Source organism: Ursus americanus, chromosome 3 (assembly GCF_024610735.1).
Source record: "Ursus americanus isolate L20-20 chromosome 3, mUrsAme1.1.p, whole genome shotgun sequence".
NCBI classification, from domain to species: Eukaryota; Metazoa; Chordata; class Mammalia; order Carnivora; family Ursidae; genus Ursus; species Ursus americanus.
The window spans coordinates 26278951-26306128 of record NC_142129.1 but is presented as its reverse complement, the minus strand read 5'-3'; the positions used below and the strand labels follow the sequence as shown (position 1 = coordinate 26306128).

The 27178-nt window shown below is 39.2% G+C and overlaps 1 protein-coding gene and 1 pseudogene across 1 annotated transcript; one reads left to right on the top strand and one right to left on the bottom strand.

Annotated features, from left to right (window-relative positions):
* Positions 1-382: 382 nt before the first annotated feature.
* Positions 383-23405, bottom strand: GPR37 (G protein-coupled receptor 37). The gene is made up of 2 exons (XM_045792730.2): positions 21436-23405; positions 383-5228 (listed from the first exon to the last, which is right to left on the bottom strand). Exons 1-2 carry the CDS (start codon positions 22459-22461, stop codon positions 4410-4412), a joined length of 1845 nt encoding a protein of 614 aa, XP_045648686.1. The 5' UTR covers positions 22462-23405; the 3' UTR covers positions 383-4409.
* On the top strand, positions 22780-23687 carry LOC148110351 (uncharacterized; annotated as a pseudogene).
* Positions 23688-27178: the final 3491 nt, after the last annotated feature.

The following is a 27178-nucleotide window of genomic DNA, read 5'->3' as shown; positions in this document are numbered from 1 at the left end:
GAATAAAGCAAGTGCAGAAACTGTTAATAATTTGTGATTCCAGGTGAATAGCAAACTTGTGTTTACTATTGTTGTCTTTTGATTTTTCTGTTGGTTAATGTTTTTTAAAAATAAAATTGATTAGAGAAGTGCAAAACCCACTGATACTGCTATGCACCTATTAGAATGGCTAAAATTTTTAAAAATTAAACTAGCAAGTACTATTGACAATATGGAGAAAGTGGAGCTCTCATACATTGTTGGTGAGAGGACAAAATGGTATAACAACTTTGGCAAACAGTTGGTTGTTTCTCATAGTTAAAAAATAGATTAATCAAGTGACCCAAAATTTCTTCTCCTAGCTGTTTACCAGAGACACAAAAACTTATGTTCACATAAAAACTTATACATCAATATTTATAGTGACTTTATTCATAATCACCAAAAACTGGAAACATGCAAATGTCCCTCAACTGGGAAAGAGAGGGATATACTGTGATACATCCATACAATGGAATATTACTTAGCAATAAAAAGAAACAAACTACGGATACACACAACAACATGAGTGAATATCCAATATATTATGCTAAGTGAAAAAAGCCAGACTCAAGGGCTATGAATGGCATAATTACATTTATAGAACAGTCTGCAAAAGGTAAATTATAAGGACAGAGGACAGATTAATAGGTGGACTGGGGGTAAAATAAGGAGTTGGCAACAAAGACACATGGAGGAAATTTCTAGAATGATAGAACTGTTCAGTATTTTCTGGTGGTGGTTACATAATGATATGTGCTAAAGGTGGTGAATTTACTGTATATTTTAATTAAAAATTATATTAATTTTAAAATTAAGTAAATGTTATTTAAAAGGTCATGTCACTCCTCTCTCCAAAACCATCCAATGGAGTCTTACCCCGCATAAACAGCAATGTCATTGCAATAGCTTCCCAGGCCTTACATCATCTGGCATCCTTCTAGCTCTCTGGTCTCATCTGGTACTTCTTCCTCCTCCAATTGTTCCAGCCACATTGGCCACTTTACATTCCTGAAACCTATCAAGCATGTTCCTGCCTCAGACCATTTGTACTGCCCATTCCCCCAGATAGCTAGCTAACTTGTTTACTCCAGTGTCACCTTTACAGTAAAGTCTTCTTCAAAACCCCAACTTATACTGTTACTCCTTTTCTCCATGTTATTTTTCACTATCAAATATACTGTATATTATACTTTTAAATTTATTTTGTCCAGTTTCTACAGCACGTGCACCCACAACAGTGTTTAACACTAACTGTACTCACTTATTGGTTCAACAAGTGGGTTGAGATATAATGAAAGAGCCATCACTTAACCAATGCTCTGTACTCGGTATCACTTGCATACTTTTTGTAACTCATTAAAATCAATCTGACCGTAATTATTAAAGAAGTAGACCTTTATTCTAATTCTACTTTTACGAGAAAAAAAGCAAATAATGAGGAAAAGAGTTATTAAGAATATATTTGTAAAAACAAGTATCAGCATTTCCTTAGAATAAACACAAATTCATCATTCATTCAATAAACATAAATCACTTAGATCTAAAATCACTTAGATTAATATGGAACAATAAGCATTTGGTCTTTCTCCTCTGTGAAGCCTTCATTCTTACCTCCTTCCAACCAACCGCTGAGCCCTCAGAATCAGTTCCCACCCTCAGCTTCCCACCAACTACTCCATGTTTCATGCACACTGAAATTATCACACTAAATTTTATTTGCTTACAAATATGTGCTTTTCAGCAAATAAACTACTTGATGGCAGGAATCTAAAGGTTAAGAAAAGTTAAGTTATGTGTTCTAACTGCCTCGTTTAACACCAGGCACAAAAAAGTTTAATAAAGGTTCATTGAGTTAAATATAAATGAATTGATTTTTGAAGTCAGATTTGAAGGCTTGTGACTCATCAAAGAAACGCTAAATTAAGTTGATTATGCTATCCTGTTGTACATACAGGTATAGATATTGACATAGGCATAGATATAGATATTTTTGAAAAGAGTTTTGCTGACTATCCTGAAACCACAGAATTGATTTGGTTCAGTAACTCAAACACCATCTGTAGAGATTTCCGATCAATCAAAATTTTAGTAGACTTAATCTTAGGTGTAACTTTCTCTTTTTAAGGAAACTTTGAGGAGGGGAAGACATGGGACAGACTCTTGATTAGAGAGAAGTAGAGCATAAAAGAGTAACAGTGAAAAAAATATACTGCAGGAATTCTTATGAGAAAGCAATGAGCAAGGCTATGGAGAAAACTTTCAAACCACTTTATACTTTGGATGACCTCACTGGAGTTATCAGAGTTTCGACTTCCACAGAGATAGGATTCAATAAGAAGGTACATGTTTCAACTACTGAAAAGTCAAAAGTCAAGGATAAAAGAAAAAAAGAAATTTGAGTCCCAACTGCCGTCATTGTGGTTCAACCTTTATAATAGCTTCCTAATTGGTTTTTCACTTTCAGACTCTTCCCAGTAGCCTGTTTAAACTGTTTTCAAATGGATCTTCCTTCTGCAGAATTGCGGCGATGTTTCTCCAATGCTCGAAAACCATAAAAACCAAGCCATATTACCTGAACGACTCCATCTAAACATCTTTCAGAACATGAACCTTTTATACTATGGTATCAATGCATATTTTCATCAGCACATTCCACGAGGCTTCTATGCCCACATAGCACAGGAACCAAGCTAGACTATTTATTCATTTATTCTTCAGTCACACCCCATAAGTCCTCCCCCTATTCCTTTGTTCAATCGGCTCCCTCTTCCTGGAGTGTCCACTCCTCACACTACCTGCTATCAACTTTCTGACAGATGAAGCATCCAGTTATGTTACACAGCCTTTCACGATATCCTCTAATCCGGTGAGCTCTCTCTCTCTTCTCTGACCCATCACAGACATTACACCTCCCTGACAGGTCCCAGGTTATACCAGTGTTGTTTACACATCTATGTTATTCCTGCCTTCTCATCCCACTCCTGCTTGGTTTTGTCAAATCTGCCACTAAGCTCTGGTTACTTCTCTTTACTACAGGTAATAGCATAGAGCGCTTGCTGCATCATGTGCTCAGTCAGTGTTTCTTGATTTATAAAGTTGACTAAGTATCATGAGAGACACTGTGGAATCACAATTGTTGATATGCTCAGCAGCGCAAACCGAGTTGAGGCGTCCTCGAGAAGTTTTCCAGAGATCTATTACAGGGATCTGTAAGAAGACAATGGTGCCTTGTTTTCATTCCCAGATCCCTAGAGGCAGGCATCCTACACAACTGTTGGAACTTAAACTCCTGAGGGGAATCAAATAATTCAAAAGGAGAGGGTTAGTTTTTTGCTGTTGTTGGAAGCTTATGGAATATGAATTTAAAGGTAGTATTTGAATATTCAAGTGTTCTAATCAAGATATATAAATATTTTATTATTCCACTACTGTACTTTCATTCTCTTAAAGAAATTAAGTCACACGGATTTAACCAAGTTTGTTTTTTAAAAGGAGAAAAGTTAGAATTCAGAGTGCTTCAAAGGTCAATGTTAGAGGAAATTAGATGACAAGTGTGGGGTGTCGTAGTCCTTGATTCTACTCATAATTCATAATGGGAAAACTTGTAGCTCTATGTGCTAGTTCAGAGATAAATAATAATAACTCTGCTGTCTATTCTTATTTTGTAAATATTTGGAAGTAATTTTACATCTGTATCTGAATATTAAAAATACAATTTTGTCTGAACATATAATGTAGTTTTATATGAATCATGCATATAAAATAGTACTATTAGGAAAACTGCTTTATAAGATGGTGATTACCTGCCTTAAAGGAAAATAGCATTTTAAAACAATAAGGCTGATTTTAAATTGTGCGTAGAACCAGTAATTGTGTACTTAAGGCAATTAAAAGATTTATTGAATCTTGGTTAAAAGTAGATTGACAATGACATTAAAGAATAAAGTATAATTTATTTGGTGCTACTTTGTGAATGTTTCTTAACTACAAATCATCTCACGATACCATATACAATATACTTTCAATCACAACTCAAACATAAAATAACCTACAAAATCACACGGCTATAATCAATATACAGTGATTATATTTTTAAAAGAAAGAAAGTTAGCAATTAATTAAGTTAAGGTGCTGTAACTTTTTTCAAATAAAATATTAGCACCATACCAGATAAAATGACCTAAAACTATTGGTCTCCTCATATTTCTTAAATAACTAAATATAAACATTTTTTTCAAAGCACAAATATTAATTTGCAGAATCAGTTCTACAGTAGTTAATATTTCTCTCTTTTGTTGCATTTTTTTCCCCAGGAGGGAAAAATATGAAGTAAAATCTTTCACAGGATACGAAAATCAAATAAATCTAACCAAAAAAAAGGTTGTCCTTCAGCAATGAGTTCCAACAGAAGCAAAAGTGGACATTTCCCGGCGTATGGTACTAAAAGGTGAGAGTTCAAGTTCTGTGGTATATTCATTGTCATTGTCATCACTGGTCACTGTTGAAGACTTCTGAATGCACTCATCACAGCAACAGCAACAGCACTCCATAAACGCCCGACTGAAGGGTTTGCAAAGACAGAAAAGGAGGACAGGAGTGACACAGGACTTAAAGAACAGAAGGAACTGGCTGATGATATAAAGCAAGTCCATTGTCTGCTGAGAAACCCCTGTGGCCATGTAGGCAGTAACAATGTTGCAGATATTTTCAGGAATAATGCAAAATCCGTATAAAATGGTCAGAGCCACTACTGTGCAGTTCATCTGGCTTTCTAGCTGAATCTGTCGCTTATTCCCCCGGGTACAGGCTTTCTCCGCTTTGCGGATTTTCCTTGCAGTCACCAAAGAGCAGGTGATGGTGAAAAGTGTGGGCAGACAGAAGTAACAGCCAAAGTACCACCAGAGTCTTGCACTGTCATAGGTAAGGGCTAAAACGTAGATGGTGTCCGGTAAATCTGGGGAGACCTTGATAACGCAGCGTTCTGCAGGAGCTCGGCCACTAAACCCCAAATCCTCCTTGCTCAGCTGACGGAGGACAACTTCTGGAAGTGCTAACAGTAGGGCACCGACCCATATCACAGCAAGCTTGGCAGTTGTCGAAGAACAGTTCTCGATCATTTCATAGTACATCTGCACGTTGGTGGCTGCCCGGAAGCGGTCTATACACAGAGCACATAAGGTGAAGGTAGTGACTCCCAGGGAGGCAACCTGCGGGAGGAACATGAATGCATTTATTCTGGGTGATCTTTGAAAGATCACAACACTAGGCAGTAAATTCACGTTAGCAAAACAGAAAAAAAATAAAAAAAATAAAAAAAATTTCCTTGAATGAGGCATGGGTAACTGGGTTGGCGACTTTAGCTGGATTATTATAAAGATAAAAATAGGAGGGGGGAAAAATGTAGTGGTTCAAGGGGCATGGCATCAAAAAATTTTACTGCTGGAAGGATCCATAAAGATCAGCTGGTCCAATACCACTTTATTATAGAAAAGAGCACAGACAATCCAAGAATTTCAGTCACCACAAAAATGCCTACCACCAGAAGATTCAGAGAGAGTAAGGATAGTTGAGTATATCCCATTTTCGTTACTGAAAAGGCTGGTCATGTTTTCCAGCGTGCGGGTCGATAGTATGCCTCACATACCACAAACGTTCAAGAGCTTATTATTTCCAACAAATGATATTTGTAAAGATCTCCTCCAATTGCTCCTAAATGCAAAATAAAGTATTTTAATATTATTTTCAAATGCATATACTTATGGAAAACAAGAAAGGGAAATTCTTCAGGGGTCAAAATCAATGAAAAAACAAATGCCAAAAAGGTCAGTGACCCCTCCCCCTCCATGTTGTGTGCTTGCCCCAGGGACATCTGCCAATCCTGATGAGTTTCAAGTTGGTTTTAGCTAGATGATGGGGCAGGTGCCCAAGTACATGGAGGTAGGAAACAAAGCCAGAGCCAGTGTACGTAGGGATTAGGTCAAAGATTCCCTTATGAATTGGGAACTCCCCAAATAGTGACATCTTCTTGGGTATAAAGAGGAAAAATAGAGGGAAATAGTAGAGAAACTTGTCTGCATTATATGATTTGGATCTAGGCGAACTGGAGATAAAAAAAGAAGAGCAAATTCTAACCAGGAACCCAAATTTACACTGGCCTAAGGCCAGAATTCACACCATCTATGTGGCTCAGAAAAAAACCCAAATTACAATTTTAAATTGTCCCAGGCACCTGGTAGAAGAAAACACAAAACCTCTCTGGAAGAAGGCACTTTAAAACCAGGCCCCAGAAATCCACAGATAAAATTTGAGGGAACATGGATTCACAATGAAAAATCACAATATGCAAGAGACAATCCACCACTATGAACTTATGTTGCCAAAAGAAGCAAGTTACAGGATCAGGCATAAAATAAGTACATTTATCAAATTTAAGGTTATATGAGATACTGAAAGAATGTCAAAAAAAATAGGAGATATAAAAAATAACCATGAAAATATGCAAAAAGGAGCCAGATACAATGTCTAGATGTACCAGCCATGGGAAAATTTCAGATCAAAAAACCCTTTGATGCTGACCACATAGAATACTGTATCCAAACTCTTATATGCATACGGCCCAGACATCTAAATAAATCAACAACTGAAGGTTAAGAACCAAAAGTAGGTACATTTTTTTTTCACACAGAGAATATAAATACATGTTCCTACTGTAAACATACTATCATTCAGGAGCCTGTAGAATACTTACAAACATCATACACACACTCTAATGGGGTACACAGACAGGTATTCAACACAAGCATACAGTTAGCACTGTCGACTCTGGCCCAAGCGCTCTGCTACATATTGGGGATATAGAACAAGAAACAATTCTTTCCCTCAAGGAAGTCATAGTCAACCAAAAAGGGGAAGCTGATTCTTAAAGTCACAAGATAAACACAGTAATCATCTGGGAGCATCAAATTTACTCAACTATTTACAGGAAATTGAAGTAATTTAATGTTTAATAAATGTAGTCATTATTTATATATTTAAATAAAGAGAATGAGGGTGGAAGGTAAAATGTTCATGAGGTTTAAGATGAAACAGAAGACTAAAAACTCTGTAGGTGGGAAAGATGTTTGGGGGTGTACCCTAGGCTCTCGGGTATGTGCATTCACTCTCCTCTGTCTGCTGGTGGGAATGTTTAAGAAGCACAGCTATAGGTCATGCCTTGGCAAAGGGACAAGGAAACATATGTAACGTTCCTGTCTAATTTTTTAGAACTCAAAGGGATCATGTTGAAAAAAGGAAAACCATTTGTCATAACAGTTTTGACACTCAACACATTAGTTGTTTATCTGCTACATTCAAGCTGTCACTCTTCCCAGAATGATGGCAACTTGCCTTGCGGATTCTATGAGCGTTCTAATGTCAAATGTTCTCCCCTTTTTCACACACTAAACATTAGTCAGTGTCTACTGGTTCCACTATGGAAAATAAGGACATTGCATCTATGCCCTGACTATTCTCATAACTCTTAGTGGAGACAGTCTGAAAATGAGATATAATGAGGGCTTAGGTGTATGAAAAGCAAAACTGAAGAAAAAGTATGACTCACAATCTAGATCAGGGCAGATCAAGATGACATGGTTGAGCTTATAACAACAATTCTCGTACAAATTTCAGAAAGTTTCCCATAAATACCAGTATAAGAAATATCCACCCAATAGGACTTCCATAAAAAGTCATCCCTCCATATACCTTTTTTTAAAAGACTTTTATTTATTTATTTATCTGAGAGAGAGAGAGAGAGAGATCACGAGTGGGGAGGAGGGGCAGAAGGAGAGGGAGAAGCAGACTTCTCACTGAGCAGGGAGCCCACCTCGGGGCTCACTAGATCCCAGGACCCTGGGATTATGACCTGAGCCAAAGGCAGATGCTTAACTGAATGAGCCACCCAGGGGGCCCTCCATACACCTTTTTAAAATTAACTTCCAAATTAATGAATTGTTGACCTTGATGGAAATTTATTTTCCCTCTAAGCCAGAGATTCAAAATAAATCTAAAATTGAGGTCCACACTATGCAACTGCCTTATGATCAGATTATGACTTTTCTTAATGTCAGTAACTGCCACACTTTGCATGGAAATCTGAGGACTGGCTTTTCTCTAAAGGTCTGCATCAAAAGTATGATTTAGAAATTGCAGTATTTTATTTTATGGGTTTTTGAAACTTCACATTTGTATATTTTTCAAATATTTTGATTCATGTTTCTCTAAGAATGTAAAACAGAACAGAAAAATCCTCAATCTATCAAACGTGCACAAATCCTCAGCAAGGCTTTCTGTGCCATCTTCACTAACGCACATCTTTGTGCGTGTCTCCCTGTCACCCACAGGTGACATCCGGAGTCAGTCCACAAACAACAAAGCTACAGAGCTTTATGCCGTGCATTCTATTAAAATTATGAATAACATTTCTACTGAAGGATAGCTTGGTAAGACAAAAATACTAGAGAGTCTGATGAGAGGCAATCCCTTAGAGGCTTGGCACATCCATTTCTTTGTAGTTTTCGATCATTATTTACAAAGAACACACAACACTCAAGAGGTAGCATCTTCTCCCCCGATTAATCTCCTTAATTTTAAACACAGAGATTTAAAATCTGGACCAGGGGCAGCTGGATGGTTCAGTCGGTTAAGCATCTGCTTTTGGCTCAGGTCATGATCCCAGGGTCCTGGAATCGAGCGGGGAGTATGCTTCTCCCTCTGCCCTTACCCCTGCTCGTTCTCTCTCTCTCTCTCTCAAATAAATAAATTAAATTAAATCTTAAAAAAAAATCTGGAGCAGTTATCACAAGAGCTAGCTGGCATTTGTGTACCTAACTCACAGTCTGTTACAATGCATTTCATGAGCGGGGATAGCCAATGGATGTGGGTGGACATGTATTAAGACGGGTGTGTTAGACTGCCTCTCCTTAGATATTTATAAACTGTGCTGCACATCCACTTTTAATTAGAAGCTGTTTGCTGCCTCAAAAAGCAAAAAATGTTTTCTAGCTTCTGTATATTTCATTGCATACGATAACAAAAGCCAGGGCAAATTTTAAGCAAGATTTACACGTGCTCCAACTCTCCCTCGGGAATTCTACGCTGTACTTTATTTGAAGATGCTTAGTTCTTCAGCCATGTTCCCCAAAGCTTTCGGACTGAGCACCAAATATATCTGAAAGAACACATTTGATCCTTAGTCCTACTGACGAATCACAGGTTGAGGAAAGCTTCCTAGCTTTCATACACGCATTGCAGGCGGCTCCAGGACCCAGCTTCCTATTGTCAAATCGTACTTCTGTCTGATAGTGTTCTCCTCAGTTAGGAGCTGGCTGAGGCAGGAAGGTCACAAGAGCTGGGGCCTCCGAGGAAAAATGCTGCCCCAAATGCAGATAGCACTTACTACATAGTTGCCAACAGCAACCACAGCCCAAAGGCCAGTCCTAGATATCTCCTCCCTCCTGCTGCTGCCTGCAGTGCTATGACTTCAGATAGTTTTCTTTTAATTCACTTCTGCTCCTGATTTTATGATGTGAAAAAGCAAGAAAGGTACAAAGCTCCTGCTCAGTACTTTATAGAAGGCTTTAAACGTTCGTAAAGAATCAGCCTCAGAAATTAATTGATAAAAATCATCTGAATCATGGGTGGTGGGCTAATTTCTGCCTTCTCCGACATAAAATCTATCCATGCAATTAAAATTGCTAAACGTTGGGGTAACATGAAAAGATTTCAATCACAATTTTTAAATATATTTGTTTACTTACAGCTCATTGGAAATTCTACCAAGATAAATGGTGCAATTCTATGCAATTATAAAACTGTGTCATAAATGCTGGATCTTCTGCATGTAATGGCCATATCTGATTGCTAAAATTCAATCACTAAGAAATTTGCTCTTGGGAGTAAAACTGGTAAGGGGTAGTTTTTTTTTTTTTTGTTTTTTTTTTTTTTTTTTTTGAAGCAACATCCAGAGAGATGGAATGAGTAAGATGCAATCTCCTACTAATTAAACTGCAATGGGAGAAATAATGAATGTCAACAAGAGCAGAACTGTAAACACTTCTAATAGGACTATTAATTTTGAGAATCAAAATCAGAGGAAAGCTGGAAGCAGAAATTTTTAACTATTTGGGAAAATGAGATAATGGAGCATTTTGAGGGTGCTGGCATCAAAATATACAAGCAAAGAGAATCAAAATAAACAACTCTAAAATCTTTTCTTTCATCCCGCAATGTTCTGCTCATCTCTGTATCCCGGAGGAACAACAGTACAGTGCCTTCAGCTCCTCCCCAGGCCACATCCAGAGCCGGGAGGCTCCTGGCAGCCTCGGCCACGTGCAGCACTGCTTCAAGGCATGGGATGGGCAGACCTGAGTGCTCAGGTGGGAAAGCAGCAGCTGTGGTGCCGAAGTATTCTTCCCACTGTTCAAGTTCTAGTTCAGTACAAACATGAGGCCATGAGAAAACCGGGGCCATCATATTCACTCTGTGCTACATTAAATTCCCGTTCACTCAACATGATGGTAAGAAAGAACACACGGACGCTTTATGAGAAACAGTAAGGCTCTTGGCAGGAAGATCCTGAGTTATTGTCTTAGCTGTTGCTCCATTTTCCAGAAGCTTACTACAGACAGACAAATAAATCATTTTTTTAAGTATTGCATTTTTAATTTTTTAGAGAGAGAGAGAGAGAGAGAGAGAGAGAGATGGATGGTGGGGGAGGGGCAGGGGGGAGAGAGAGAATCTCAAGCAGGCTCCACACCTAGCGTGGAGCCCGATGCAGAGCTGCATCTCACGACCGTGAGATCAGTACCTGAGCGGAAATCAAGAGTTGGCCGCTTAACTGACTGAACCCCCCAGGCGCCCCATACGAAACCATTTTGAATGAGAGTAAGTTATGAAGGTACAACTCTTACCAAATACATGGTATCTTTTGCTAAACTTTCTGATATAAATCAGTGATAACAATGATGGGGGGGAAAAGACCAATGTACTTCCTAGTGAAATTTCTTTCATATGAAACTGAGTCAACATACTTTAGGTACAGTGAAGTGACCAGAATACACTGATTTTTATATAATAGAGAAATTTCTAACCAAAAGTCATGACAACTGTACTCTAGCCTAACTTATATTTTACCTTGAAAAGATGTTTAAGTACATCTATTTCTGTGCTGTCCTTTGTATACCAGTAACTCACAAAACAAGGGCATTATTGTTAAGAAAACCCATTCATTTGGACCATGAATGATAATCTATTATAAGTCTGTGGTTACAGCCCTAACAATCAGTCAGGGAAAAAGCAGGAGGAGCACAGGGTAGAGTTTCCTTTGAAACTCTAAATGGCTTGAGCTTGTATGCCTTTGGCTTCCTCTTGCATTTTCCATAATCCTTATCCTTGCAGCACTTCAGGGCAACTTCTCCAGGAAAGAGACACTTCTTTGATCACCAGTGAGGAGAGCATGTTTATCAGAGCCTCTGCTGTGAATAAGATGGCCTTTATCAAAAGGTCTTCATTTCAGAATGCATGCAAGTCATGAGACTATAGTAGTAACACACTTCCATTAGTGTTTCCGAACCAAAACAGAGCAAGTGGGAGAGATCTGCCTCACCCCTTACAAACATGCATGGATCTCTAAAATGAAATAAAGCTATTTACAGCCACTCTTCCACAGTCAAAGAGAAGGCTTCTTCCCTTTATCAAAATTACTGAGATTTAATCTGACACACCCAGATATCATAAATATCCATTTATTTCAATGATACCCAACGTATTTCATCTATATTTGATTCCCAATGTCATGGAAAAACAAAATATTTTGAAGGCATCAGCTGTCATTATAGTCTGATTCTTCACCTTCCAGTCCCTCTTGCTTCAGCTTGGTAACATGCTCTTCTTTTTTTTTTTTTTTTTTTTTAAGATTTTATTTATTTATTTGACAGAGAGAGAGACAGCCAGCGAGAGAGGGAACACAAGCAGGGGGAGTGGGAGAGGAAGAAGCAGGCTCCCAGCAGAAGAGCCCGATGTGGGACTCGATCCCGGAATGCCGGGATCACGCCCTGAGCTGAAGGCAGACGCTTTTAACGACTGCGCTACCCAGGCGCCCCTGCTCTTCCTTATTTTAAAAACAACTGAGACAATTTAAAAGCTAACATATCATCCCCAAACTTGTGTTGATTTTAAAATTCTTTCTTTACCTTTATAGTCCGACCTTGACATAAAGTTTCCTACCAGTTGTGACATCTGACCTCTCTAGCACAGTATATTTCTTTTGCAGTTAAAAAAAAATTACTACAACGTGTCTAAAACATTATAATTTGGTTATAAATATGCCAATGCTCACTAGTATAAAACATACCAATGAAGCAAGATTAACATCATTTGTCCTAAGAGGGAAGCAATCTATTGAAATCAACGGATCTTAAGGAATCTATTTATTCTCAATAATTAGTATTTATCCCAAGCCCACAGTCCTTGGTATTATCGTAAAGTTTCTCATCAATCTTAAAGTGGCCTGGAATTTCTGTTGTTCACCTAGGGGTTCTGATGAGTTTCCAAAGAACAGCAATAAATTTTCACCAATTTTCCTTCATTCTTAATGACATTAGTTTGCATGATGGGAAACCTAAACTAAAAACACATTCCTCATTCATTTGTGGTTGGGTAATTATGATTTGAATGACATCAAGAAACAACTTTTAAGACAAAATTTCTCTGCTCTTAACCAAAATTCCACCCTTGGTAGTCTATTAAGGAAGTACTTTTTCTTCATTCAGTCCTCCTATAAAAGGCACATATCTCTAAATCTCACATCTTTCTGTAAGTGAGTTAACAGGTGCTTTTCCCATACATGAGAGATTTGAACCAAGGAGAAGACAACGAAGGTAGGAGGAAAGGCCCTCAGGGTGGGGCGTGATGAGCAGGAAGTAGAAAATGGCAGCCCTGAGCACAGTCATACACCTAATGAAAATGACTCATTCCAGTTCTGGATCAAATCGGTGACCCTGGCCTTGTTAATGCTACAACCATTCAAGTGTGCTGACAAATAACATGCAAAACTATCACAAATCACAAACCAAGCGTATTCTGTCTCAGGAATAAGGCTGGCACTGGGATTATATCCTGTGTTTTATAGAGGTTTTATGGAAAGTATGTATATCTACTTTTCAAATAGAGAGACCCCATATTTGAGGCTGCAGCAACCCCATTCTCCATTCTACCTTGAAATTGTAGATGAGATCATCTCCTCTGGCACAAAGAACATCATTCTAATTTGGATACTTAAGAGTTAGTCTTGGCAACAAGGTTGAGTTAATTATTGGACTTTGGCAGGTCAATTCTTGGGAAGTAAAAGGACCAGAGGATCCCCAGAGGGTGGGAGCAGAGTGCAATGCCAGAGACAAATCTCACTGCAGAGCAGCCCGCACACGGTCCACACCCCAGACACTGATCCCTGTGCTTCCGATGTGACACTGTTAAATCTAGTAAAGAGCTAGTGAAGGCGGAACATTCTGTTAAGGTCCATGCAGCATAAGGGTAAAAAGCAAGATAGATAGACCCTCACCTATTCAGCCTGGGAATCATAAGCCCGGATCTATTTTGCTTGTTTCCTTTTTGCTGTTGAAGGATGCTTTGTTGATATAACCAGATACCTTGGCAGTCCTTGGGAACTTAGGATAAGCACTCTGATTCTGTGCTTGAAAGATTAATCCAATTTTGAGAAAGTCCATTCTTTATGTTTCCCTTTCTATAACAGGGTCTAAGGTATCTATAATAGGGTCTAATGTGTCTCCTTTGTCAGCCTTTCTTCCTAGGTTCTCTAAAGTCAAATTTTTCTTTTTTAAAGATTTTATTTATGTATTTGAGAGAGAGAGTGAGAGCATGAGAGAGAGATAGAGAGAGCACAAGCAAGAGGAGGGGCAGAGGGAGAGAAGCAGGCTCCCCACTGAGCAGAGAGTCTGATGCGGGGCTCCATCCCTGGACCCTGGGATCAGGACTTGAGCAGATGCTTAACCAACTGAGCCACCCAGGCGCCCCTCTAAGGTCAAATTAAATAATAGGTACATTTCTGAGATTTTCAGAAGAAAAGAACTCAATTTAATGTACTATTATTACACTGTTAAATGACCATTCATTTAAGTAAAATTTTAAAATTTGATTTACCTAATTCCTCAGGGCTAATAAGGACTAATAATTCCAAAGCAGAGATGGTTATCTCAGGCATTGCATTCTAAATAATAATTTAGAATTCTATGATCCAAATGAGATTTCTAGGGCTGTCCTATCTGCCAAATTATCCTGCCAATGATTCTTATGGGCTTCCTACCCCACAAAAGGTTGAGAAAACAGGAAAGCAAGAATTAAAAGATTTTCATACTTGTATCTTTTCACCATAGATCTAGACTGTATAGAATTTATGAAGACTAATAATAAAAATATGATAGAACAGGAATTAGAGTGAGCACAGTTTTCACTTGAATTTGTCCATCTTCGGTCCTAACTCAGTACAACTGTGAGCTGACTCATTCTAGGACCCATTCTTAACCTTCCATAATACCTTGTTTTAACTTCTAGTATAGTGCTCATTACTCTGTAGAACATTACTTTACTTCTCCATAACTTTAAAAGCAATAATGCCTCTATGTTATTCATCTCTGGAAATCCCCCCCCCTTTTCTCCCACTCCTTCAACTCCCATCCCCACCTAACATTATACCCAACACAGCAGAAAAGCTCAATAAATGTTTGATGAATAAATGGATAGTAAATAAATGAATGAATGATGACATACACGGAAAAGGATTATAGAAAATAATGAATTATTCAAACTGTTCTTTAATCAGTTATTAGGTGCTGCTGTTTTATATATAATCCTTCCAAGCTGAATGCCAACAAGTATCTCTAGAAGAGAAGTAAAGAAAAAAACATTTCTGTGTGTACTTCACTGACAAGCTTTAGAAAAGAACAGCATTCTCAGCATAATCACTAGTTAAGGAAGTTATTTAAATTTCACATTTGAATATCATAAAACTTTTATTTCTTATATAGAACCCAAATTCAGTAAACTTCACCATACACTGTTCATAAATGGCATTATAAATAAGAGCTCATTCTATAACTTTTTAAATCTTTTCTGCAAAAGTCATCAGCTAAATATTTTTACTTGCATGGGAATGTAGGAAATGATTACAAAGGGATTAAAGGGAAGTCATAAAATATTTGTTGAGCACCATTCACATACACTGAGCTTCTTTTCCCTGAGAATATTATTAGTGACTTTCAAATTGCTCATAAAACTGTATGTCTGCACTTACAAGTCCATCAGAATACCTCATGGTTAATCCACAACTCAAGCAAACTTACCATCTGTCATGATAAGAGTACTATTACTTGAATGGAGGGGTTGTAGGGAAATCTGTGTGGCATCGCATACCTGTATGGTAAATCACCTTCAGCTTCCAGGACCTTCCTTTTTTACCTGTCAGTGCTAACTACAATCCAAGGTAATTAAAGAGCCATTTATTTCACTCAGTTTAAAACCAGTATTTCTAAAGCCATTGGAGAATCTGGCTCTTTTTATCACAAAAGATTGTAGGTCTCTCACAAATCATCCCCGGTCCAGAGGCCCTGTAGAGATGCATTTCCTTTATCCATCCTCCACCCTCTTGCGGGAATCTTGTATCCCAGTAAAATAAAAATACAGTTAGGGGCGCCCAGGTGGCTCAGTCGGTTAAGTATTGGACTCTTGATTTCAGCTCAGGTCACGATCTCAGGGCTGTGAGATCGAGGCCCACCTCAGGCTCTGTGCTGGGCACGGAGCCTGCTTCAAATTCTCTCTTCCTCTGCCTCTGCCCCTCCCTCATTCAGAACTTCCAGTTAACATCCAAACAGAAATAAATATTTGGCAGTGGATCTGCATCAGGTGATACACTGATTCTGGTTGGCTTTCATCAAGTAATGCGCAAACATCTGTTCCAGTTGCCACATTCAGTGCCTGAATTATTTGGCTTTAATCATTTGTTAGATCCTTAAAGGAATAGTGTGATAGGGAACTCCTTGCCAATCTCCTATTGCAGTCTACACCCAGACCTCCATATCTATCCATCTCTCTCCTTCCCTCTTCCCTACCCCTTTCTTTCTACATACAACTACCAGTTTGAGGATAGATCTGTTTGGTTTTGTTTTTTTTTTTTCTGGTGACTATCTGATAAACCAGTTGAAAATGATGTGTCTATTAGGATGGCTGCCATCCATCCCCTCAGATTCTCTTCTCTCCTATCCCTTTTTCTTACCATTCCATCTGCCCTTGATCCTTAAGGGACTTACCACTAGGCTACAAAGGCATCAGAATCCTGGAACAGAAAGAGAGAAGTTACCCACTACAACATTTCCCAGTATATTCCCACTCATAGCAACATTAAATATGATAAAACTACTTTCTAGCAACAGACCCTGGAAGCTGGCTACTCTCCTCAAGCCTTATGCCAACAAATTGAAATAAAACAAGTGTTGAATATAAATTGCAAAGATATGTAATTTCTACTAAAGAAACGCCTCCTATATTTCTACACAAACCCAACTCTCCCCAAAATTCCACTATCTCCGTAAGATTATGCTAATACTAAAGTTGTAGGAAAAAAAAAAAAAACTATGGTAGAAGAAAAGAAGGCAGAAAGGAAGATAGGAGAGAAAAATTGAGAAAATTTCTGAAGATTAATAAAATTAACTGTGGTATAGCTACTATGGAAAATAGAATGGAGAGTACTGAAAAATTTGAAGTGCTGCCTGGGGGGCTCAGTTGATTAAGCATCTGCCTTCAGCTCAGGTCATGATCCCAGGGTCCTGGGATCGAGCCCCACATCAGGCTCCCTGCTCAGTGGAGAGCCTGCTTCTTCCTCTCCCTCTGCTACTCCCCCTGCTTGTGCTCTCTTTCTCTCAAATAAATAAATAAAATCTTTTAAAAAATTAAAAATAGAATTATCATATGATCTAGCAATTCCACTTTTGGGTGTTTATCTGAAGAACATGAAAACACTAACTTGAAAAGATATATGCAACCCTATGCTTATTGTAGCATGATTTGCAATAGCCAAGATATGGAAACAACCCAGGTGCCCACTGATGGATGGATGGATGAAAAAAATGTAGTGGATACACTGGAATATTATTCAGTCGGAAAAAAGAATGAAATCTTGCTATTTGTAACAACATAGATGGACCTCAAGGCTTTTGCTGAATGAAATAAATCAGATGGGGAAAGACAAATACTATATGATCTCACTTATATGTGGAATCTAAAAAACAACAACAACAACAACACACACACACACACTAAAAAACCTAAAACAAAAACACTAAGCTCATAGATACAGAGAAGAGATTGGTAGTTGCTAGAGGCTGGGGGTTCTTGAAGGGTATCAAAAGATACAAGTTTTCAATTATAAAATGAGTCATGAGGATGTAATGTACAACGTGGTGACTATAGTTAACAATACCGTATTACATATTTGGAAGTTGTTAAGAAAGAAAGTAGATTTTAAAAGTTTTCATCATAGGAAAAAAGAATATTGTAACTATGTAAGGTGACAGATACTAACTAGAGTTATTGTGGTCATTTCACAATTATACAGATATTGACTCATACTCTCTCATACACCTGAAACTAATATAATGTTACATGTCAATTATACCTCAATAAAAAATAAAAATTAATTGTGAATAAAATTTTAAAATAACTAAGAAATATTAAAAAATAACACTGGAAAAGATGAAACAGATTACTATCAAAAAGGTCACTCATACATTACAAATCAATAATATGATGTGTGGTAAAAAGAAAGAAAGAAAGAAAGAAAGAAAGAAAGAAAGAAAGAAAGAAAGAAAGAAAGAAAGAAAGGAAGGAAGGAAGAAAGAAAAGCCAACAAATAAATATAAGTAAAAAGTGAAGAGAAGGTAAAATCTAGATCATAAGAGGAGATAAAATGTCAAATAATTTTTAGAAGTCTTGTGGTCAAGAAGAAAAAGATTTGGTGTGGGAAGATTTTTGAGAAAGTTTAAACAAATATAATTATTTACAGTGTCTTTTACCAATCTAAAACAATTCATGATTTTAAGAATATAAAATGTAACCTACATAGCTTAATTTGATCACTAAAATAATCATCTTTGACACATTAAAAAGTGCAATTGACTCATGATTGCAGTTTTTAAAAATTTAATGAACTACCAACTCTGGAACTTACAGGTAATTTACAAGAAACAAGATCAAACTTAAGAATATAAAAAGCTATAAATTTCATCATACAGCAAATGATGTTAACTGGGCTTATTTTTTCCCCTACCCCCACTGGATATAAATGTCTTTTTAAAAAGATGCCAAGGAGCAGACCTAAAAAAGAAAACACTCATTGGACATTCTGGCCTCATAGATGTTTGTCAAATAAGCAAATTTGAGATGAAGAGTCTGGCTGCCACTGACTAGGTATATATGCTTCGGATGATCACTTCTCTCTGGGCCTCATGTTTCATCTTTAAAACCAGGGGGTTGGATCAGAGTGCCATCTGGTTCTAATTTAACCTGGTAATTCAAAAGCTACTAGTGCAGGTTGTGGCTTCCCACCGAGATTGCCTCCCCACAAAATTCCTTCAGGCATGAGGTGCTGATTCCCGGACTGCTGGGATTGTTGGTGGTTGGTGGCTCTCAGCTGCATCCCTCTGTAGGAATTGCCCTTCAGAGAGATCCACCCAGATTGGGGTTATGCCCCCCCTTCCTGGGAGCAACTTCCATCCAGTGACCGGATGGAAGACATAAAGTCTGGGCTGTCTTCCCTCAATTCAGGACACCGGGCAAGGCCCTCCAGCCCTGGAGCTCCCCGTGGTGTCAGCCGAGGTCTCTGGCATTGGATCACAGTTCAACTTCTCCCTCTGCCCAATCCCGCCTCCTTCAGTCCCTATTAGGTGTTGAACCTGAGCACATGCCCCAGTAAACTTCCTGCAAAGCAAATCTGCGCATTTGGGTTTGTTCTTTCCGGAAGCTGACATGGAACAGGCACTAAATCTCTCTTACTTCTGTGAAAATAATAGTGCCTCCTAGAGGCAGAAATGTTTTATTTTGAAATTTGGACTATTTCCGGTTATCATCAGGAATTACAGAGCTGATACCACTATCCAATAATTATTTTCACAAACATACTAATGCATCATTAAATTATTTCAGAAGAATAGGACAGGAATGTAGAAACACTACATCCTAAGATTTTCATTCATGACTTTAACAGTAAAAATGTATATTACAGTCTAATTTTAAAGAAAAAGATGAGTAAAATCCCCCCTCCCCAAACTTTGCTTCTCTGGGGAAAACAAAGTCTAATACTAATAACTAAAAAAAAAAAAAAAATAGGGCTATAAAGAAGGGGTGGAAAATACAGAGAGCAAAAAATAACAATAGTTGTTTTAATAATAAAAAAGGTAAAAAATATTCTTAAGGAGCAGAGAATTACATTTAAAAATGAAATAAAAATGAAAATATACATTTAAAAAAATCCTTAGAGCTAGAGAGAAAGAAAATTAAAAGACATACATGATAAATGCCATCACTCAAAACTCATTGGTCTCATAAAGTAACCAAAGTTTTTATATTCTTTTCTGAATTTGGATGGGATTCCTTCTTTTAAAGTGTTGTTTTTTTTTTAAGAACTGGGTAACTTTTTTTTTCCCCCAGTTTCTTTTTTCTGTCCTCTTTATATTGTTTTTTCCTCTAATGTACAAAGGCTTCATCATGCCCAGTGTATTTTAGACAAGCCAATACACTTCTGTGTTACTTGGGGTAACTCTCCTGTTCACTTTATAGTTCACTTTTGTCTCATTCTCGCATATGTCAATTTCTTCTGCATTATTCAAGCACATAATCAGAGAACACTTAAATCTTGACCTTGAAAAGGCAATTGATAGACACATTTCTCTTACATAAATTCAACTACCTCCCTGCAATTCAAAAATGAACTGTCTACCAAATAAATTAGATATTTCAGAGCTACTTGGATCCTGGCAACAAAAGAAACCCTAGGTCTTGGTAAAGTAGCAACAGCTGATTTAGCCAGCATGGAATGATTCTGCATCTGATCCCTGCCAGGACAACAGAGGGTCTTATTTACTGTCTCTTCCCCCTGGTTCTTCTAAGTAGGTACTGTTTTCTGTTTACTTATCCCTTAGCTTTAGGCCCTGGGACAATGTTGAACATAGTGTCACTGGCTCTGCTACCAGACAGAATCAGGGGCTCTGGAATATTTACAGTTTCCCTTCTTCTGCTTCCATAAATGAAATGGGCAGTCTGAATGGAGGAAATCAAGGGCCAGCTGGCTAAAAACACAACTGGCAACAAAGCACTTGGGCTCCTTCCAAGAGCTGGTGTTTAAAGAGAGGCCATTTAAAGAGCAAATTCCAACTATCATAATAACGGTTCAGGACACTAGCTGTAAGATGGAACAATAAAATTTTACTCAGCAATATTTTTGTTTCCAAAGTTTGGAACCTATTATATGGCCCCTTCTTAAGAATTTTTTCTAGTCTTAGTCAATCACTTAAAATAGCCAATCCATTATATCCTAACAAATGACAAGTATATATTATATACTTTGAGAATATATATATATATACACACACATATATGTACATGTCTATGTATATATATGAATTCTGTGCCACGATGGCCAAAGTGTTAGTTTTGCTTAAGCTCATTCATACAAAATAAATAAAACTGTTAAGAAATTGAAAAGAAAAAGGAGAGAAATAAGAAATGACATAAGGATTAAATGGGATGGAATGGCAGACAGCCAAAGGACACTTAAACTAATTTGGGAGGTTATTAATATATCATGAAGCCAACTGACAGAAAGCAGATTTCCTTTGCTAAATAAAATAGTATTTCCATTTTGATATTTAAGAAAAATTCGATAGTCTTCTTGGGGAAAATCATGTTGGAGTACTACTCAATAAACAATACATGGTTTTTTGTTGTTGCTGCTGAGTTCTGGTAATGACAACCATAGACTGGCTATTTACTAACCCTAGAATCCCTGATAGGTGCCAAATCAGAAATATATATAAATGCCATATTCAGCGAGATAAATTTAAAATGTAAACAATTCTATACATCATGAGATCATAATTATTTCACGATCCAGGAGCAGATGAGTTTGAAGGTGAGCGAACAAAGCTGCCTCTCTCTGTTTCTCAATGATTGACAAGAGTAATGGAGGAGGGGCCCAGAAAAAAAAAGTAAAAGGGTTCAGCAGCTAGGTAGGTGCGTGGCGCAGCAGTTCTGATGCTATAAATCCCAGAAATGGATAAAGCCAGTAGTTTGAGACCCCCTGCAAGCCATTACCTCGATATAGGGCACAATCTTGCAAGAGAAGTCCTCCAGCAGCCACTTCTTCGTCAGCTCGTGAAAGATGACGAGCGGAAGGCAGAAGAAGATGATGAGAAAGTCCCAGAAGGCCAGGTTGGCCAAGAGGGAATTGGAGATGCTCCGCATGTAGTAGTTGTGACACACGATACACATCACCGCCAGGTTGCCAATGATGCCAGTGCCGAAGATCACCACAGACAAACACATAACTGCATAGGCTCCGTATGACTCCTGGGTCAGCGGGTAGAAGGGGTTCTTTAGTCGCAAGCGCCGGTTTGTGCTGTTCCCCCGGCGGGAACCCCCGCGTTCGTGGACCCCTTCTCCCGAGGACCCATTCTGGGCCAGCGCCCTGCCAGGGGGTGCGATCGTCCGCCCTTCGTGCCCCGACGGTCCATGGACCATCTTGGGTGGGGTGTCGTGGTGGGAACCCTGGAGTTTCCCGCCTCTCCTTGGCCAGTAATAAAGGTCGCTGGCTCCGGGTTCTGTCCTCACACTCTGCTCCTGGCTATGCCCAGAAATGCCAGCGCCTCTGGGACCCTTCTCTTTCCCCTCTGAAGTCTGAAGGAAGAGTTGGAGAGCCGGGGGGCTTCCTCTCCCCAAAGTTCCAGGGGGCTCCTGACCCCAGGCACCTTTCCACCTCCAGGCTCCAGACAGCCTGGCTGGGGGTCCCGAGGGTTCTGCGGCCAACGCCTCCGCCCCTCTTCCCGCACCTGGGTCACCGCCCCGGGCTGCCCTTAGGTCCCACAAGGGCGCCGCGCGCGCCGCTGCCTCCTGCTCCTCCTCCCTGGGCGCACGGGTTAGCAGAAGGTCTCCTGCAGAATTTCCCAGTCCCCACGCGTCCCTGCTGCGACGCTGGCTCAGTGCAGGTGAACAGTTTTCCCCCAGGCAAGTTTCGTTCCTGGGCGAAGAAGCGGACCCGAGGGCAGGAGAGGCAGAAACCTTGAGCAGTAGCAGAAGCAGAAGCCGCGAGGTGCGGGCGAGAGCCGTGCCCGGGGCCCGCATGGCTCGGTGAGGGCGCACCCGGTAGCCGCGGCTCCTGGTTAGGACCGACACCTGCTGCCCAAGTTGCTGCTGAGAGTTAGACACATGTTACAACTTACCCCCGCCCCGGCAGTGGGGGACGGGAGATTACAGGGAGCTTTGGGGGATGGGTCTTGGGTCACAAACCCTCCCCCTCTACAATCCTTCCTCTTTTGGCTTTCCGTGCATTTCTCAGCCAAATCCACCCCGAGCGCAGCCTATCCCCAAGGTTCAGAGAGGGAATTGCTGCTCCCGGTGGCTGACCTTGAAAAGTTGCAACCAACACCTGACTGTTGATTAATGTTGCGACTGGGAGAAGCCCGGACCAAGCCCCACGTTCCTCCCTGCCTTTGGGTGGTTGCCTTCTTGGTAACAGTTGCTCTGCCTATTTACATCCTTCCCATACCGCTTTATCCCGTTGGTAACAGTTGCTCTGCCTTCTACACCCTTTCAATACCGCTTTATCCAGTTGTAAGCCGAGGTCGCTAAAGGGAGAGAAAAACAAGTTGCCCTTCTTCAGATGACTGGCAGCCACAATCCCGCTCCCGGCTCTCTGGAAACAGGTTGCAAACAGCCAGACGCCGCGCAGATGCGCCACGGAAACTCTTGCCCCACCTAACCCCAGCGACTTGCGAGGCTACTGCTGCCGAGGAGAAGCGGGATTCCAAACCCGCGGCCACTGTCAAAGTTGCTTCTCCTCCTGCTCAAAGTTGACCAGGGGGCGGCGCGGGCTGCTGGGCGGTGTGTCCTCGCGGACTAGGAATTGGTGGTGGGGGTGGGGAGGGCGGGCGCTTGCTCCTCTGTGGATGGTGTCGGCGGCCGAAGGAGCTTGCTTCTGTGACAGCAGGCGCAAGCCGGGCGGAGAGTGTGGTGCCTGGAACCGCCGCGGGCGAGGCGGTGCATGGCCGGAAAGGGGGAGGTGGCCCGGCCTCTCCCCACCGCTCCAGTCGCTGCGCGCGCGGGCGAGACCCAGCGCTCGGCTCCCCGCCTCCTCCCCCTCCTCTGCCTCCTCCGAGAGAGGCTGGTTTGTGGGGAGAGACTGGATTCCCTGGTGGTTTACGACTCACTAAACCCACACACGTTTCATTCAAGCCCTTTGTAGAGGCTTTCACTCGTAGGAGCTGGATGCGGAGAGGGAACAAGGGCGGAGGCGCGGTGCTAGAGATGGGCGGGACCCGTTAATTCCCCAGATGCCTGAACCAGCTTGACAGGTCCCAGAGACCAGTGCTTTCGCTTCCAATCCGCCGTGGCGAGTGCGCATGCCCAGGCGTCGGCCCAGAGGGAGTAGTAAGGTGAACCGCTCACCTCCTTCGGTGTTCCCAAGAGCTGAGACTGGAGAGAAAGGAAGCTCAGAGGTTTCAATCGTAGAGAATGAGCTCTTCCGACTGTGGGGCGCAGAGTGAAAATGTTCAGGATGCACCATTACCTTTAACACCGAGTTTGGAAGCCTGCTAACAGGGTTTACTTAGAATGCCCAGAGTACAAAGAAAGTAGTTTTGTTTGATGAACTGGTGGGAAATGACGGGTGGGAGGAAATTAACGTGAACAGAACTGCCAGCATGGCTGACCATGCCTTTCCAACCTTTACAATAAACCCTCCACTCCTGCCACAGTTGTTCAGGGTACAGTTAATAAGACAGACAAATATAAAATAGACAAACTGATGAAAAGAGAAAGTGATAGAGGAAGAAATAAAGGCATTTTGAAATGAAAAAAAAAGGCAACATCTAGAAAAACAGGAGAAAATACAATGAAAGATGATGCCAGCTGTGACAGGTATAGAATAATGGCCCTCCAAAAGATGTCCACATCCTAATTCTTAGTGAAAATTTTACCTTATTTGGCAAAAGGGACTTGGCAGATGTGATTCAGTTAAAGATCTTGAGATGGGAACAGTATCATGAATTATCTATCATTCAGGTGGGTCCACTGAAATCACAAGGGTCCTTATAAGAGGGAGGTAGGAGGGTCAGAGTGGCATAGGGCAGTAAGCCAAGTAATGCTGGCAATCTCTGGAAACTAGAAAAGTCCCTGCCTGCTCATTTTAGACTTCTGACCTCCAGAACTATAAAATAATGAATTTTTTGTGTTGTTTTAAGCCACTAAATTTGTAGTAATTTGTTGCAGCAGCAATGATAAACTAATATACCAATTAATCTGAAAATGTAGACAGCAGCAACAATTTTATTGAAAAATATTAACTACTAAAAATAGCTCAAGAAGAATTTTTTAGAAACCTAAAGATAACCATAACATAAAAGAAATTAAGTCGTTCATCGTGTTCTACCTATCGGAAAGCACTAGACATTATCAAATCCTAAGGCGTAATTATACTTTATATGAAATGTTTGATACCTACCCAATTAATTTTATGAAGCCAGAATAACCTTAATATCAAAATCAGACAATCACAGCAAAGGGAAAATAAAGGGGCTAATAGCACTCATTATACATTAATTTATTCATTTACATACAATAATTAATTTTCTCAAGTACATTAGTCCATTAGACAAATATTCTGCTCATGTTATATACGGAAGAGCAGTGAACAAAATAAAGGTCTGCTCCCTCTGAATTTATATTCTCTTGGGGGAGACAGTAAACAAATAAATATACAATATGTCAGATGATGATAAGTGCTATAGAGAGAAGAATGGAGAATAAGGAAATAGAGTAATGGATGGGGGAAATATGTTCTTTTATAAGGATGGCTAGTGAAAGCCTTTCTAATAAGGTGATTTTTGAAGACTTACAAACATATAATCCAATAATCCCAAATAAAAGCCTGACAAATTCAACACCACCTGGTTTTTTTAATGTGGCATATAATGGGACTTATCCCAGAAATGTCAGGATAGCTTAACATTTAGAATATTTTTTAATAATTTATGAAATCAAGCAATTTATGAAATTAAGGACAAAGACATACTAATCTCAACAGATGCAGGAGAAGCATTTGGTTAAATGCAGTCATCATTCATTATTAAAACTATTAGCAAACTAGAAACAGAAAATAAGCTTCTTTAATATAACAAATGTTAATTTAAAAATAAAGCAAACATTAATGTCAAAATAACAGAAACATTCCCTTTAAAATGAAAACAAGACATGGATCACCTCTTCTATAATCAGCACTGTACTGAAAATACTTACCAATGAAATAAGACAAGAAAAAAATAATTGTAGTACAAAAGTACAATTGGTGTTATCTGTAGATTAGATAAGCTTATATACAAAACTTAAAGTGAATTAACATTTACATAACTTCCACTTATAACTTAGCAGATATCAAGACTTATATAACTATAGTAGCAAACAGCATGACATTTGTGCAGGGTAGACCAAAGAGATAAATGAAATAGAACAGAAAACAAGGAAGCATGCATAAACTTACGTGAGAATCTGATATAGCAAGAGAACTGCCATTGCAAGTGGATGGTTGAACTAATCAATAAATGGTACTGAAAAAAATTGACAATCCATAGAGGAAAAAATAAAGTTATATTTCTTCATGCTATATATAAAATATATTTCAGATTAAAGATCTCAATATGAAAACTAAGTATTTAAAACTTTGAGAAGAAAATATAGGAAAATGTCATTATGACATAAGAGTGGAAAGGTTTCATAAGATTGAGGAAGAAAAAGTGTAAAAGATAAAAGTGATAAATATGATTTTCTTAAAGTTTTACATTTCTGAACCAACAAGGAAACCATCAGCAGAGTTAAAATCAAGCCACAAATTGGAAGACGACTGTAGTATAGAAGTAGTAAGATCTAGTGCTGCCTACTAGTGAGAGGAAAGTCAAGTTCCAGTGGGTCTTTTAAAGGCACAAAATATGCTATGGTACAAGTTTATAGCTGCCCACTAGAAATATCTTATAAAGTAAGCACCTAGCGCACTCACTCAAAGCTGAATTATTATTACATAAGTTATCATAACAAAATGATATAATGTCTATGAATTTGCAGGCACATTGGTAAAACTCCTGAGAGGGCTTTCCAAGGTGGTTCCCCCAGCAGTATTCCTGTTTTGGGACATACTTTTTCAAGTTTTGCTTTGGGACTAAGAGAAACAAATATGGGAACACTCATGCATGTTGTGGTCTTCAGGTTCTTTACTACCATTTTATCATTTTCTCTCAAATAATCCACATTCCACAGAGAACTCTGGAATTTACTCTTTGTCCTGCAATGGGACAAAAGAACTGGCCTCCAATATCTACAAAAACACCTGCAAATATAAGAAAAAAAACATTAATTTTAAAAAGATGGACAAAAGATGAGATCGGGAATTTCACAAAGGACGAAACTCAAACGGCCATTAAAAATGTGGAAATATGGTCAATCTAATTAATAATTAGAGAACTGCAAATTATAATAACACTGGAATGCCATTTTACCTCTATTAGACTATAAAAGAGAATGTCAATATCCAACTGTTTGAGAGGATAGGAAAAAATGAGAGCTGTCATAACCTCCTCTTGGAAGAGAGAGTAATTTGTAAATACCTTAAAAAGTTGATGATGTTTATACCTTGTGAACAAGAAATAATACCCAAAAGAATAAGCCCTAGAGGAGTTCTTGCATGTGGGCATAAGGAAATGTTTTTTACATTTGTTTTTAAGAATAAAAAGAATGGAACGTTGCAAATGTCAATCAATATAGGAATGGAAAAATTAATTGAGGCATATTTATA

What these genes read in the sequence shown, in the direction of transcription:
- GPR37 (XM_045792730.2), bottom strand. Translation starts at nt 22,461, where the DNA reads ATGCGGGCCCCGGGCACGGCTCTCGCCCGCACCTCGCGGCTTCTGCTT. An exon ending in AGATTGTGCCCTATATCGAG is followed by an intron (nt 5,229 to 21,435) that starts GTAATGGCTTGC and finishes TTCCTCCCGCAG; the next exon opens with GTTGCCTCCCTGGGAGTCAC.